Source organism: Rhinoraja longicauda, chromosome 27 (assembly GCF_053455715.1).
Source record: "Rhinoraja longicauda isolate Sanriku21f chromosome 27, sRhiLon1.1, whole genome shotgun sequence".
Classification (NCBI taxonomy): Eukaryota; Metazoa; Chordata; class Chondrichthyes; order Rajiformes; family Arhynchobatidae; genus Rhinoraja; species Rhinoraja longicauda.
Window position 1 is genome coordinate 14,211,200 of NC_135979.1, and position 17,341 is coordinate 14,228,540.

Consider the following 17,341-nt stretch of genomic DNA (forward strand, 5'->3'; position numbering starts at 1 on the left):
TGCATTCAAGAGAGAGCTAGATAGAGTTCTTAAGGATAGCGGAGTCAGGGGGTAAGGGGAGAAGACAGGAATGGGGTACTGATTGAGAATGATCAGCCATGATCACATTGAATGGTGGTGCTGGCTCGAAGGGCCGAATGGCGTACTCCTGCACACATTGTTTATTGTCTCCCTCTCCCCTGACTCTCAGTCTAAAGAAGGGTCTCGACCCAAAACGTCACCCATTCCTTCTCTTCAGAGATGTTGCCTGTCCGGCATTTTGTGTCTATGTCTGGGTTCCTCTAATTGTTGTTTTTTTAATCCAGATTCCAGCATCTTCAGAATCTCATGCTTCCAAGACCAAGTAATGCTGCTTTAACAATGTCATCCAGATCTATGATGACAGAGCCACCATCTAATATCTTCACTCTCATCCGGTGATCTCTTGACAACAAGCATTATTTTTATAAATTCACAATATTTGGCAGGAACAAAGAGTAACGAGTCTAAGCAAATGACGGAGAGAACTGGGACTCCAGGATCCATGACATACCCAGTGCCAACAGGTCGACCAATATTTCACCTGGACAACATTGCCTAACATATCAGGATCATCAAAATATTTCCAGTCTACCTGTAGTACAATCTCCTGTTCACTTTTTAGGCGGCTATTTTTGAGAAATTGAATCGCAATATCATGAGAAATCAGGCAAGCAATTTTCTTTCATGGTGCAGAAATGCACTCAGTAAATGCGTTCAAATAAATGATTTTGTGCCTCAGCATAACCAGATCTCAAAGATTCCCACAGCGTGGAAACAAGCCATTTAGCTCACCACATCCAGACTGATCAATGGACACCAATTGGTAATTCTGATTCCGATTCAGAATTCTGATATTAATCCCATGTACTGGCAGTTGACCCAGAGCCTTCAATGACCAGATGATTCAAATGTTCATCTGAACACTTCTTAAATGCTGTCAGCAATTCTCCATCCACTACTCTCATGCAGTGTACTCACCATTCTCAAGGTGAAAAAGGGTCCACTCAGATCCCCTTAGCATAAATCTATGTCCTCTACGTTTATCTACCTTGGGTGCGGTGAAACATTTACTGCAGTCTAGCCTGTCTATACCACTCACAATTTAAAATTACATCAATCATGTTCCCTCTTAATCTTTTCCGCTCCAGTGAAAACAGACCTCGCCTCTTCAGTCTAACTGAAACGCACCATTTCAGATCACAGTCTCGTAAATCTCCTCTGCACCCTCTGCAGCGATCCAGCCTTCCTGTGACAGAGGAGCTCTGGTTTTCGATGCAGCCAGAGCACAAAAAAGGTAAAAGTAGACTGATGAAGATATTGACTACTTAAAATACCAAATGCTGAAGAAAGCAAGGATGATACAATTGGAAAGCAGAGACAAAAGAATGGAAAGAAAGCAATAAAGCAGCTGTGCACAATTGCATAAGATCAGAGGGGAAAAACAAGCCCAGTATCGGGATCAAAGTGCAGATCATGTGGGAAGTTTAACCATCAGGAGAAGATGCACAAATCAAAGGTAAAGTGACAGGATCATGAAAAAGAAATAAAGCCAAACATCCTGACCTTGCAAGATGACCTAGAGATTATGGACACAACTAGAACTTGGAGCTTCACTGCATGAAATAAGTAGGAGTGTGAAAACTTCCAGATTGGGGGACAGTTTCTTCCCAGCTGTAATCAGGCAATTGAACCATCCTATCACCAATTGGAGAGCAGTTCTGAACTACCATCTACCTCATCAGAAACTCACGGACTCATTTAATCAGACTTTAGTAGACTTTATAATGCACTGACCGTTATTCCCTTTATCGTGTATCTGTACACTCTGATGGCTTGATTGTAATTGATTGTATAGTTTTTCCACTGACTAGCACGCAACAAAAAATGCTTTTTGCTGTACCTTGGTACACGTGACAATAAACTAAACTCCCAGAGAAATAAAATGCACACCTTCATCCACATTGGAAAAAGGATGAGCAAATCTCCAAACCCTTCAAACTGAAGGCAGATCTGAAAATGGAGATAGAATGATAAAGCACAACACTCTGCTTACACCAAATCACCTTTACAGAAAACACAGAATATATGATCGGCATCAGGAGAAGAATGTGTGAAAAGAAATAATGTAATACTGACAGCGCATAGAGGAGCTAATAGTCCAGAAATTGGAATGGTCGACAAAGGAAATTAACTGTTCTGTTTCAGAATTGGAAGCATATACCTTCCTGAGTGTGACCATTGTACTCAATTACATTTAATAAGTGGAGGACTTGAAAGCAACATTGAGGCTTGAAAGCAAAATGCTAATCAAAGGAACCCTTCAAAAGAATCCTCCCTGTGAAACCAGTGATTAACCTCTCACCATCAGTACCAATTGCATCGAGGAGAAAGCTCTGAAAGGAACTTTGCGATGAAGTAGGATGTGGTAAAAACCAGAGTCATCAGACCAAAATACTGAGTGAACTCCATCGTGCTGAGTTGGAAACATATTGGAAGCCAAGAATATGCCTTTACCAAACGACTTGGATGGGATGATCAGGAAGGACCATTCCCCAGTCTCAATTGTGGAAGGAGTCACTGCATCATTTATGGAATTCAAATCCTCAGCAAACCTGAAGCTAGAAATGGAGGTTGGAATATGAATCTTGATGACTGTTGACAACATTGAACATGTCAGTCGGACAACACACGTTCCAAGGTCTACCTTTTGGCCTCAGAGTGGGTCAGGACTTGCTTTAGTATAAAGAAGAGGAGATTGAAGATGCAAGGAGCAGTGGACTGAGCAGGTGACAGTCAGATCAATGGAGTCATTGGCCCCCGACCGCAGGAGAATAAAGAAGGGAAGAAGGTTGAACTTTTTGTTTCACCTTCCATCACAGTGAGGAATGTGGAGCAGTCATTGTGGGGGATGTTTATGTTCAAATGTATTTTGTGTGTCTTGTTGCTTTTTATTGGTATGACTGCATGGCAAATCAAATTCCTCGCATGTTGCAAAACATACTTGGCTAATAAAGTATGGTTATGATGATCCCCCAAACAAGTCTGTGAACAATCAGATCCTGTGTAAACTACACTTAGTGCTGGAAAGATGACCCTTGTGGCTCACATGCGTGATTTCAGAAAAGGAAATGGTGCAAGAAATGTTGCTTGATCACTGACTGTCACAGGGGCAGCATGAAAGACCTGGATATGAAGATATATTCGGTAATAAATTTGATTCCAAGCAAAACTGGGTGAGGTCAAATGAAAGACTGGTAAAGACAAGGAGCTACAGATGTTCTCAGTGCTAAGGATAGAAAAATAGAAAAAAACCACATCAAAGATGAAGAAATGTGAGGTTATCCACTTTGGTGGCAAGAACAGGAAAGCAGACTATTATCTGAATGGTGGCCGATTAGGAAAAGGGGAGGTGCAACGAGACCTGGGTGTCGTGGTACACCAGTCATTGAAAGTAGGCATGCAGGTGCAGCAGGCAGTGAAGAAAGCGAATGGTATGTTGGCATTCATAGCGAGGGGATTTGAGTATAGGAGCAGGGAGGTTCTGCTGCAGTTGTACAGGGCATTGGTGAGACCACACCTGGAGTATTGCGTGCAGTTTTGGTCTCCTAATCTGAGGAAAGACATTCTTGCCATAGAGGGAGTACAGAGAAGGTTCACCAGATTGATTCCTGGGATGGTAGGACTTTCATATGAAGAAAGACGGGATAGACTCGGCTTGTACTCGCTGGAATTTAGAAGATTGAGGGGGGATCTTATAGAAACTTACAAAATTCTCAAGGGGTTGGACAGGCTCGATGCAGGAAGATTGTTCCCGATGTTGGGGAAGTCCAGAACAAGGGGTCACAGTTTAAGGATAAGGGGGAAGTCTTTTCGGACCGAGATGAGAACTTTTTTTTCACACAGAGTGGTGAATCTGTGGAATTCTCTGCCACAGAAGGTAGTTGAGGCCAGTTCATTGGCTATATTTAAGAGGGAGTTGGATGTGGCCCTTGTGGCTATAGGGATCAGGGGTATGGAGAGAGGGCAGGTACAGGATACTGAGTTGAATGATCACCCATGATCATATTGAATGGCGGTGCAGGCTCGAAGGGCCGAATGGCCTACTCCTGCACCTATTTTCTATGTTTCTATGTTTCTAAATGGCTACTTGGATACCATGGATGTTGATTTGGTTTCACACAACCAGGAGTATTATCTTGTGCCTGTTGACTGCTACATGTCCCCATTCACCTAAAGGATAAATGATTTGAGATCCATAAATATTTATCACAGCCGAATAAATCATAATTGCAGAATAAGGAATTCTAGAGAAACTGGACAATGGATCACAAACGATCAACGAGAGAATTTACAAAACTTGTGCAACATGGGTTCATCATTATGACCTTATCCCCATACTATCTGAGGGGGTATGGTTTCACATAGAGGCATATCCAAAACGGACAACAGGACCCTGAACAAAGCCAGAGATAAAGGAAGACTCCATCTTGTCTCATTGCTACTCAAAACTGTAATGACATTGTCAACGGAGCCACTGAAAGGTAAAAAGTAAAAGGCAAGGCAAGGGAAAATATATCCTCTAGAAAACCGAACAAAAGACAATGATTGTGTGATGCACAAGTGAAAGGAAGTCAATACCTCAACAACCACATCTCCTGCATTGTTAAGAGGGCAACATGTGCATTGCATGATCAGGAGGATGATCAGGTTATAGAAACATAGCTAGATTCCAAGATATCAGTAACTGATATCCCAAAGGCATAAAATGTATGATGGTGGGCATCTTCAATGTCCAGTAGCAGTAGGTTGTACTGCTATACCTACACCACTGTAACCAAGTCCTGATGGGTTTTGACGCCAGACTAAGTCCACAGCAATGGATGGACAACATGACCAGAAATATTCGATTAAAAGTGCAGCTTGTCCCCAGTTCATGAACACCAACTTATGTTCAGCCGGAACATACAACCAAGTGTCTGGGAGACTGGCAGGATGGATTTACTGGTTGCTGTTGGGCTGCAGGCAACTTCATGACATCAGCTGGAATTATACTGAATCAAACCCACGATGGTTACACACTGATAGCCATTTTGTCAAGCATATCTAGGGATACACTGTCTCGGCTAGCAGTCACTGGCACAATCTATAACTTCACAACCTGGCTTAACCCTACTTCCATCATCAGACTGAAGCCAGGGACCAACTCTAGTTCAATGAGGGATTGATTGATCAATGGAAAGATACAGCTTGAAAATATGCCCTTCGAGTCCCTGCTGATCATCAACCGTTCGTTCACACTAGTTCTATGTTATCCCACTTTCGCATCCACTCCCTACGCACTTGCAGAGGCCAATTAACCGCTCGCCTTTGGCATGTGGGAGAAAGCCAAAAAACCACGAGGAACCCTACGCGTTCACAGGGAGAACATGCAAACTCTACACAGGCAGCACCCGAAGTTGGGATCGAACTCGAGTCTCTGATACTGTGAGGCAGCAGCTCTTATCAGCTGCGTCACTGTGCAAGGCATTCTTGGAGTAGCGCAATGCATGCCAATAAGTAGTCATTCTGGCGAAGCTGTATCATGGGATTATTTGCACACTAAATCACAAGCAATAGACAAGGATAAGTAAACCCGCTGACAAGGGAGGGGCTGTGGTAGTCTGGCGTGCTGACCTCTACCGCACCGAGGCCAGACGACAACTATCAGACACCTCTTCCTACCTATCCCTGGACCATGACCCCACCGATGAACACCAGACCTTCATCAGCAGCACCATCACCGACCTCACCAACTCCGGCGAACTCCCTCAGTGCCTCCAATCTCATAGTTCCCCAGCCCCGCACGGCCCGATTCTACCTCCTACCCAAAATCCACAAACACAATTGTTCCGGCAGACCCATTGTCTCTGCCTGCTCATGCCCCACCGAACTTATCTCTACCTACCTCGACTCCATCCTATCCCCCCTGGTCAAATCCCTCCCCACCTACGTCCAAGACACCTCACACGCTCTCCATCTCTTGGATAACTTCCGGTTCCCAGGCCCCCACTCCCTCATTTTCACCATGGATGTCCAGTCACTCTACACTTCCATCCCCCACAAGGATGGTCTCGAAGCCCTCCGTTTCTTCCTCGACCGTAGAACCAGCCAATCCCCATCGACCAACACTCTCCTCCGCCTAGCAGAGCTGGTTCTTACCCTCAACAACTTCTCCTTTGACTCCTCCCACTTCCTCCAAACCAGAGGCGTAGCTATGGGCACTCGCATGGGCCCTAGCTACGCCTGCCTCTTTGTCGGGTACGTCGAACAATCCCTGTTCCAGACGTACACTGGCCCCATCCCCGAACTCTACCTCCGCTACATCGACGACTGCATTGGTGCTACCTCTTGCACCCATGCAGAACTCACTGACTTTATACACTTCACCTCCAATTTCCATCCTGCCCTTAAATATACCTGGACTATCTCTGACATCTCCCTCCCGTTTCTGGACCTCACCATCTCCATCACAGGAGAAAAACTAGTGACGGACATTTATTACAAGCCCACTGACTCGCACAGCTATCTGGACTACACTTCTTCCCACCCGGTCCCCTGCAAAAAGTCTATCCCCTACTCCCAATTCCTCCGTCTACGCCGCATCTGCGCCCGGGATTAGGTGTTTCAGACTAGGGCTTCCGAGATGTCCTCGTTTTTCAGAAAACGGGGCTTCCCTTCCTCCATTATAGATGAGGCTCTCACTAGGGTCTCTTCTACATCCCGCAGCTCCGCTCTTGCTCCCCATCCCCCCACTCGCAACAAGGACAGGATCCCCCTCGTTCTCACCTTCCACCCCACCAGCCAGCGGATCCAACATATCATCCACCAACATTTCCGTCACCTACAACAGGACCCCACCACTGGCCATATCTTCCCATCCCCTCCCCTCTCTGCATTCCGCAGAGACCGTTCCCTCCGCAACTCCCTGGTCCACTCGTCCCTTCCTACCCAAACCACCCTAACCCCGGGCACTTTCCCTTGCAACCGCACGAGATGCAACACCTGTCCCTTTACCTCCCCCCTCAACTCCATCAAAGGACCCAAACATTCTTTCCAGGTGAGACAGAGGTTCACCTGCACCTCCTCCAACCTCATCTATTGCATCCGCTGCTCTAGATGTCAACTCATCTATATCGGCGAAACCAAGCGCAGGCTCGGCGATCGCTTCGCTGAACACCTGCGCTCGGTCCGCATTAACGCAACTGATCTCCCGGTGGCCCAGCACTTTAACTCCCCCTCCCATTCCCAGTCTGACCTCTCTGTCATGGGCCTCCTCCAGTGCCATAGTGAGGCCCGCCGGAAATTGGAGGAGCAGCACCTCATATTTCGCCTGGGCAGTTTGCGGCCCGGTGGTATGAACGTCGACTTCTCCAACTTCAGATAGCTCCTCTGTCCCTCCCTTCCCCTCCTCCTTCCCAGATCTCCCTCTATCTTCCTGTCTCCACCTTGTGAATAAAAGGATAAGCAATGGATTGGATTCAAGCTCTGTAGTGTTGGCATATCTAGTATTTTAATGAATAAACAGTAGAGGGAGACTGGAAATATTCTGCCGTCTCTCTACGATTGCAGGGCTGGAGCCAAGGATGAAGCATTTCATAACCATGTTCAGCTAGAGGTGCTAACTGGATGATTCATCTCAGTTTCCTCCTCAGATCCCCACCATCATGGAAGGTAGCCTTCAGCCATTTTGATTCAGGCCAGATAATGTCATCAAATGTCCCATAACTCTAGATGCACCATTAGATAGGGGCCATATAACATTCTGAAGAAATGTACTTCAGAACTAGCCAAACATTATCCAAAGTTGATCCAGTGATTACCACACCAGCCCCCACCCTACAATATGGAATATTACCCAGGTATGTCAAAACGAACCCAATCCAGCAGATAACCATCCAAACAGCATACTGTTAATTTATTCACAAAATGCTGGAGTAACTCAGCAGGTCAGGCAGCATCTCGGGAGAGAAGGAATGGGTGACGTTTCGGGTCGAGACCCTTCTTCAGACTGATGTCAGGGGGGCGGGACAAAGGAAGGATATAGGTGGAGACAGGAAGATGGAGGGAGATCTGGGAAGGAGGAGGGGAAGGGAGGGACAGAGGAACTATCTAAAGTTGGAGAAGTCGACGTTCATACCACCGGGCTGCAAACTGCCCAGGCGAAATATGAGGTGCTGTTCCTCCAATTTCCGGCGGGCCTCACTATGGCACTGGAGGAGGCCCATGACAGAAAGGTCAGACTGGGAATGGGAGGGGGAAGTTAAAGTGCTCGGCCACCGTGAGATCGGTTTGGTCAATGCGGACCGAGCGCAGGTGTTCAGCGAAGCGATCGCCGAGCCTGCGCTTTGTTTCGCCGATATAAATAAGTTGACATCTAGAGCAGCGGATGCAATAGATGAGGTTGGAGGAGGTGCAGTGAACCTTTGTCTCACCTGGAAAGACTGTTTGGGTCCTTGGATGGAGTTGAGGGGGGAGGTAAAGGGACAGGTGTTGCATCTCGTGCGGTTGCAGGGGAACGTGCCCGGGGTTGGGGTGGTTTGGGTAGGAAGGGACGAGTGGACCAGGGAGTTGCGGAGGGAACGGTCTCTGCGGAACGCAGAGAGGGGAGGGAATGGGAAGATATGGCCGGTGGTGGGGTCCCGTTGTAGGTGACGGATATGTTGGTGGATGATATGTTGGATCCGCTGGCTGGTGGGGTGGAAGGTGAGAACGAGGGGGATTCTGTCCTTAGCATACTGTTAATCATCAGCAATGTGATTGAAGAAGGCATTGACAGTGCTATTAAGCAACACGATCCTGAACTACCGTCTACCTCATTGGAGACACTCTGACCATCTTTAATTATTGGACTTAGTTTAGAGATACAGCACGGAAACAGGCCCTCTGGCCCACCGAGTCTGTGCCGACCATCGATCCTACACACAACACACTCGGGACAATTTACAATTATACCAAGCCAATTAACCTACAAACCTGTACGTCTTTGGAGTGTGGGAGGAAAACGGAGATCCCGGGGAAAACCCATGCAGATCACGGGGAGAACGTGCAAATTCCATACACATAACACCCGTAGTCAGGATCAAACCCAATCTCTGGCGCTGTAAGGCTGCGCCACCATGCCACCCAAGAATTGCGCAAAATGTTATTCCCTTGATCCTGTATCTGTACATTGTGAACGGCTTGATTGAAATCGTATATAGTCTTTCTGCTGACTGGATAACACGCAACAAAAATGCTTTTCACTGTATCTCTGTATTGGAGAATCAAACTTTCTCACCTTTTCATTCAGTAGCATTAGCACCACTGAGTCCTGATAATCAACATTCTCGTGGGTTACCATTAACCAAAAATTCAACTTGACAAATAATGACTGTGAGGACCTGCCTAAAAGCCAAATGGTCTTTGCAGATAGGATTACAAAGGTCACATTTATCAAATATGGGTGCCCTACCTTGCTGGTAGGGCTTTTCACATGTTGTGTGATAGTAGAAAGTGACAAAGTGACATATGTGATGTATTTCAGCACAGCCAACCGGCAAGGATCCTGAGCAGTATTAATGAGAGGGGTGCTGACCCTGACTTTGAGAACACAGCGGGATTTTGGATTCACACCTGGCAGGGGGGCATGTGATTGCAGTGTGGGACTTGCAACATGTGCAGACATTCATAAAGAGCTCCCAAGAGACTTCTGTGTTGACTTGTTCCACGAGTGCCTCTTTGAACATTCGAGCAGACCTGAGCTTGAGAGTGAATGTGTGGTGTATTATACCCCCGCTGCTCAAACACAAATCTAGTCTAAAATGGCTCCAACCAGAAACATTTTCAGTGATGCTTGAAAACTGATTCATTCAATTGAGTTGAATTCAAAAAAGTTGAATTGAGGAGAAGGCATTTGTTCGCAAAAGTGGCCCTTGTTACCCCAAAGTCATGTCATATTTAAGAATATAAGATTAAATTCTACATATCACCTTGGGGTATGGCTGATGATTCAGATGCTGTACTAAACTCAAGCCTTTCTTTTTACCTGTTCATTTTGCATTGTTGTTCGTTTCTCCTCTGCGTTTTCTGACTTACTATTTGATTCGTCAGCAGTGTCCTTTTTTCTCTGGGCATAGATAGATGTAAATTCACTATTTAAAAACTGTTTTATTCCATCGCCATCAATTACTGCTATCTTTAACAATTTTAAGTGGATTGATATTTTATTTCAGTTACACCAGCATAAACATGATACCTTAAATAATCTAGCACTTTATGGCATTTTGTTACTTTTATCTACTCCCATTGTCCAACCTTACAAATGTACCCAATTACCCAGCTCAAATTCTCTGCAAATTGACAAAGATCTCTGCCTTTCCACAGCTCTGCTGGATCAACAGCTGACCAAAGCAATAGATGAGGGAATGCCTCAAGACTTTATTGATATGGATTTCCTGATAACATTTGTCATCAGCGAAAATCCATCAGAAGAACATGAAATACAAAACACTGCAAATGCAGGATATCTGGAACAAATGCAGGATATCTGGAAAAAATGCAGGAAACGCATGGCAGGTCTGGCAGTGTCCATGGAGAGGGTAACAAATTAATGGCACAGGTTACCGACTTTCATCCAAGGCACAAAGAGCTAGAAAGTGCAAGTGAGCTCATGGAGAATAATTGCATGTTCATAGGAACAGAATTAGGCCATTCGGCTCAATAAAGTCTACTCCACCATTCAATCGTGGCTGATCTATATTTCCCTCTCAACCCCATTCTCCTGCCTTCTCCCCATAACCACTGATACCCATACTAATCAAGAATCTATCAACCTCCACCTTAAAAATATCCATTGACTTGACCTCCACAGCCTTCTGTGGCAAGTCTGGGATGGAGTAGAGACCTTGACATGGAATGGTCATTCCATCTCCAGCGAATGAGAGATGGCTGTGAGAGGGTGGTGGGCACATAACTCTGACTTCAGGTGCTGTCTTGTGTGGTGTTTGCACGTTCTCCCTACGGTCGTGTGTGTTTCCTCCGCTTTCCTCCCACATTCCAAAAATGTTGGTGTTTGTAGGTTAATTGGCCTTTTGTAAATTTGTCTCCAGTGTGTCAGGGGGTGGATGCTGAAAGTGGGATAACATAGAACTAGTGTGAATGTGTGATTGGCGTGGACTCTGTGGTCCGAAGGTCCTGTCTACATATTGTATTCTACAATCAATCAATAGCTGATCTGCCTGATATAGGTGCGGGGAGAGAGGGGGGAGAGAGGGGAGAGAGGGGGGAGAGAGGGGGAGAGGGGGGAGAGGGGGGAGAGAGGGGGGAGAGAGGGGGGAGAGAGGGGGGAGAGAGGGGGGGAGAGAGGGGGAGAGAGGGGGGAGAGAGGGGGGAGAGAGGGGGGAGAGAGGGGGGAGAGAGGGGGAGAGAGGGGGAGAGAGGGGAGAGAGAGGGGGAGAGAGGGGAGAGAGGGGGAGAGAGGGGGAGAGAGGGGGAGAGAGGGGGAGAGAGAGGGGGAGAGAGAGAGAGAGAGAGAGAGAGAGAGAGAGAGAGAGAGAGAGAGAGAGAGAGAGAGAGAGAGAGAGAGAGAGAGAGAGAAGAGAGACGAGAAGAGAAGAGAGAGAGAGAGAGAGAGAGAGAAGAGAAGAGAGAGAGTGAGAGAGAGAAAGAGAAGAGAAAAGAGAGAGAGAGAAAAGAGAGAGAGAGTAAAAGAGAGAGAGAGAAAAAGAGGGAGAGAGAAAAAGAGAGAGAGAGAGAAAAAGAGAGAGAGAGAGAAAAGAGAGAGAGAGAGAAAGAAGAAGAGAGAGAAAAAGAGAGAGAGAGAAAAAGGAAAGCAATGCTGGAATTGTGAGATACAGAATGCTTCAGTTGCCTGGAAACTGAAACAAAGAGAACACTGGAGGTCAGGCCCCATCACTGAAGAGAGGCCACAAACAAGTTATTATTGCAGTTGTTTGCCTTCAGTACAGGTATCAACTGGAAAGGCTGTTATTGGAATTTAATTTTCCCATTGCCAAATTATTTTCTTTAAAAAGGCCTTCTTGAGCAGCGTAAATATATTCCTTCAAAATCTGTCAAAACTTTTTAAATGAAAATGTTAAAATATTTGAAAAAAGAATGAAAAATAGAATGGAAGAAGAGGATCAGATTTTGACTAAGAAATTAACATTTTCATGCTGTGACTGCTAAAATTCTGTTTGCATGAAAGGACAACTTTATCTTGCAGTGTCTTTTAAATTTAGTGAGTGGAAATTATTGAAGGGTGGTCACTTAAAGTGCTAAATTAAAAAGATGATAATCATGAAAGCGTGTGATGTTTAAATACATATATTTAGTATTTTTCAACCTGCCTTTACTTTTCATTTTATTGCAGGAATATTTTACCCTTTATATGTGATTCTTGTCCCCCCTCCTCATTTAACATTCTTTGTTGGTTTCCATGTTTCTGGATTTGAATTTGGAAACACCACTTACTTTAACAGTAATCAGTGGTATACCACAGAGATTAGTGCTGCCATCTTTGTTTGCAATAGATATATTTTTCTGGATGAGAATGTAGGTAGTCTGATTGGTAAAACACTCGGAAATTGGTGGAGTCACAGATAATGAGGAAGGTTGTCTCAGGGCAAAGCAGGTCACGGATCAGCTGGAAAGTTGGCAGAGCAGTGACAGATGGAATTTAATTCATCCACAGAAGGCACAAGGTTAAGGTGAGAGGGGAGAAATGTAAAGGAGATCTGAAGGGTACATTTTTCATGCACAGGGTTATCTAGAACTATATCCCAGAAGAACCAGGAGAGGCAGATACAATTACAATGTTTATAAGGCAAGAATGGTACAGATAGATATGGGATAAATAACACTAGAACCACATTTTAAAGATATATTTGTTCAGTACACGGATTGGAAAGGTTGAGAGGGATATATGGGTCAAATGCAGGCAGGTGGGACTTGCGTACGTACACAGGGCATCTTGGTCGGCATAGGCAAGTTGGGCCAAAGGCCTGTTTCTGTGCTGTATGACTCCATGGTTATAGGTCTAAGTGTGGTCACAGTCCGGATGTATGAGGTGGGCTGAAAGGGTCTGTTTCTGTGCTGTACGATTCCAAAAACATGCCTGGCCCCAAAGCAAGGGATCAGTTGCAGCACTGATTTTACACCTGGCCCCAATGATGTAACGGAAGTAAAAAAGTGGATTGTTTGATCTCATTAACCTTCCCCAGGACACGTTAGGTTAACATTTCCACAGATGTGCTGCTAAAATAATGGAGAAAGTCAATAAGCTGTAACTCTATTAAAGTCAGGTTTAACCTGAGCAGAGGGGCAGTTAAAATCACCCAGCACGCTTAACTGCCGAGGAAACATTCTCTTCCTGCAGATTGTTTTTAACCTTCTCCTCTAAGCAAGTTGGAAAGGACACCCCTCGTCAACTGTCAGGCACTTCATTAAATATGCTGATCCATGTTATTGAGGCTCAACTACTTTAAGTGTGGGAAGGAACTGCAGATGCTGGTATAAACCGAAGATGGACACAAAATGCTGGAGTAACTCAGCGGGACAGGCAGCATCTCTTGAGAGGAGGAATCGGTGTCATTTCGGGTCGAAGCCCGTCTTCAGACTTTGTTAAAATTGACTTCAACAATTACTCACCAGCTTTTTCTTCGCTTTTGACATCTTCATAGCTTAGTGTTATATCCCGAGGAAAAACTAAGGTTCAGTTTACCAGGGTCAGATTCAACACCTGCTGAATTCCTCCATTAACTTCACTATTCTTTATTTTTAAAAGTCAGATTGTTGCAAAGGTGTGAGAAATGTAGACAAGATAAAATGACAGCTTAGACATTGGAGTTTGCGTATGTAAATACAGCTTGATCTAAACTTTCAAGATTAATTGTTTAAAATTTAAATTAACAATATACCTCCTTAAAAGAAATCAAATAAGTGGCAACTGCCCGATAGAATACTTAATTTTATGGCCCAATGTACAAGCCCCCCCACCTGTTAGTGAACAATGGATTGTTCCTTTGGTGACATCATGGCTTTAACTGCAACTTGTCACCTTTACATCACGTTCCCCATCCATATCATTGGAGGGAAGGTAGAAATGTGTTGGTCATAAAATTAAACTGTAAATCTTCGGCTCTGCACACTGAAAAGTACAGTAAATGGCTAAACATACACGTTCTCGAATTATAATGGAAAAAAACAAAGTTAATCGTCTGCAGACGCTGGTTTAGACCAAAGGCAGACATACTAAGGTGGAGTAACTCTGCAGAACAGGCAGCATCTCTGGAGAAATGGACCAGGTGACGTTTCAATAGACAATAGGTGCAGGAGTAGGCAATTCGGCCCTTCGAGCCAGCACCGCCATTCAATGTGATCACGGCTGATCATTCTCAATCAGTACCCCGTTCCTGCTTTCTCCCCATACCCCCTGACTCCACTATCCTTAAGAGCTCTATCTAGCTCTCTCTTGAATGTATTCAGAGAATTGGCCTCCACTGCCCTCTGAGGCAGAGAATTCCACAGATTCACAACTCTCTGACTGAAAAAGTTTTTCCTCATCTCTGTTCTAAATGGCCTACCCCTTATTCTTAAACTGTGGCCCCTGGTTCTGGACTCCCCCAACATTGGGAACATGTTTCCTGCCTCTAATGTGTCCAACCCCTTAATAATCTTATACGTTTCGATAAGATCCCCTCTCATCCTTCTAAATTCCAGTGTATACAAGCCTAGTCGCTCCAGTCTTTCAACATATGACAGTCCCGCCATTCTGGGAATTAACCTAGTAAACCTACGCTGCACGCCCTCAATAGCAAGAATATCCAGGTGCGGTCTCACTAGGGCCCTGTACAACTGCAGAAGGACCTCTTTGCTCCTATACTCAACTCCTCTTGTTATGAAGGCTTCCTTTCAGTGACTGATGCACTAAGACACCCAGATCACGTTGTACGTCCCCTTTTCCTAACTTGACACCATTCAGATAATAATCTGCCTTCCTATTCTTACCACCAAAGTGGATAACCTCACACTTATCCACATTAAACTGCATCTGCCAAGCATCCGCCCACTCACACAACCTGTCCAAGTCACCCTGCAACCTCATAGCATCTTCCTCACAGTTCACACTGCCACCCAGCTTTGTATCATCTGCAAATTTGCTAATGGTACTTTTAATCCCTTCATCCAAGTCATTGATGTATATTGTAAATAGCTGCGGTCCCAACACCGAGCCTTGCGGTACCCCACTAGTCACTGCCTGCCATTCTGAAAGGGACCCATTTATCCCCACTCTTTGCTTTCTGTCTGTCAACCAACTTTCTATCCATGTCAGTACCCTACCTCCAATACCATATGCTCTAATTTTGCCCACCAATCTCCTATGTGGGACCTTGTCGAAGGCTTTCTGAAAGTCGAGGTACACCACATCCACCGGCTCTCCCCTGTCAATTTTCCTAGTTACATCCACAAAAAATTCCAGTAGATTAGTCAAGCATGATTTCCCCTTCGTAAATCCATGCTGACTCGGAACGATCCTGTTGCTACTATCCAAATGCTCCGCAATTTCGTCTTTTATAATTGACTCCAGCATCTTCCCCACCACTGATGTCAGACTAACTGGTCTATAATTTCCCGTTTTCTCTCTCCCTCCTTTCTTGAAAAGTCGAGACCCTTGTTCAGACTGAGAATCGGGGGAAAAGGGAACAAGAGATATAGACGGTACTTAGGACAAATGAATGGAAGATATGCAAAAAGCAATGATAAGCAAGGAAATGTGGGGCCTGCACGTTATACTAGTTTTACTGCTGTCCTGTTCAGTTCCACTGTCTGCCTAACTCGTTATCACCTATCCCACAGCCAACAATGGACCATTGTGGGCATCAAATTTCCTTGATTATCATTGCTATTTGCATATCTTCCATCCATTTGTCCTAAGCACCATTGATATCTCTCGTTCCCCTTTCCTCTGACTCTCACTCTGAAGAAGGGTCTTGACCCAAAACGTCACCTATTCCTTTTCTCCAGAGAGGCTGCCTGACCAGCTGAGTTGCTCTAGCTTTTTGTGTCCATCTTGTTAATTGTCTTCTGACATGATCCATCGAGTTAAGAATCCTGTCCTTTTTTTGTTAGGTTAAAGCAGTCAAAATACTTGTGTACTATGACGATGGAAATCTTACCAATGGTTTTCCAATCCTTGTGGCGATTGATTGTAATTTAGTTGCACGAAGAACTTGTTTTTACATTACAGGCACTTCATTAGCATCTAGATTATTGAGTGTGTCAATTACTAACTTTCCATCTCCATTGTACTTCTGAAGCAGGATTGGTTTTTTCATCTTTGACCCCTTTTAAATGGATGCACTGTCAACTAAGAATACTTGGCTGTAAAAATTCAGTGACCTTTGGGAATTTTAGGACATTTCCAAAAACTCCAAAGTATCGGCTGCTCCGAGATTTGAAAATATTTTCATCCATTGCATAAGAGATGCCTTCACACATAAACCTACCGTGTGAATGGATTAGTTACATAATCATAAACAAATGTGTAAATTAAGTGAATCTTTTTTTAAAAACGGGTAGACAGTATTTGTGGAAAGATAAACTGTAACCATTTCTGGACCCTTCATCAGAACATACACATGTTAATAGATTGTGGGTTTCAGGATACAAAGAGAACACAGGTTTTGTTGCCGAGTCCTAGACCCGAAACATGAACTATTTCTCTTTCCACAGATGCTGCCTGATCTGCCGAGTTCTTCAGCATTTTCTGATTTTGTTACGGCATAAAGTCATTTGATTAGGTAGATGTCGAATGTGCACATTATCTACCATTGATTTTAAATAAATAATGGAAGCACTGACAGTGCAGAATGGCTTGCTCTTTGAATACAGGGCTTCTTTTACAATAAACCGATAACAGAATGAACGTTATACTGTACCTGTGCAAAATAAAGTTTGAGTTTGGTGCCATTGAAGTCAGATTCATGAAGTTCTATTCGTGCCTGGGCAGCTGCCTCACGATTGCTGAAATTTATCTGTACTCTCCGAAAACTCTGGAATAATTGGAATGTGGCATGTTCGTCATAAACACGGAAAAGGGCTTCGAATCGATCCTGTTTAAGAAAATCACACCACATGGTTAAAAATGTTGAAATGCAGAATATTAATTATAACATGGTTCAAGCGCACACCCTTGCCAAACATCATTTTATAACTTGGCATTTGTATCCAAAAATCAGTTGTATGAACACTTCCCATAACTCGTCTTCCATTTATTTCTCAGCAACCGCTAAATAGGATATCA

The 17,341-nt window shown here is 44.5% G+C and overlaps 2 protein-coding genes across 4 annotated transcripts in view; both read right to left on the reverse strand.

The window, feature by feature from the left end:
- The window catches only part of ncmap (non-compact myelin associated protein), a 79,166-nt gene extending 65,418 nt beyond the window's left edge, over window positions 1-13,748 (reverse strand). Inside the window, exon 1 of the mRNA XM_078423387.1 lies at window positions 13,687-13,748. The gene's annotated coding sequence lies outside the window, so the exon portion shown is untranslated. The remainder of the gene's footprint in view (window positions 1-13,686) is intronic.
- LOC144606905 (calcipressin-3-like) overlaps window positions 1-17,341 on the reverse strand; it is a 107,893-nt gene that overhangs the window by 11,596 nt on the left and 78,956 nt on the right. For all 3 annotated transcript variants that reach the window (XM_078423385.1, XM_078423386.1, XM_078423384.1), the window contains one exon: window positions 16,977-17,150. In XM_078423385.1, the coding sequence (XP_078279511.1) occupies window positions 16,977-17,150 (174 nt within the window). The remainder of the gene's footprint in view (window positions 1-16,976; window positions 17,151-17,341) is intronic.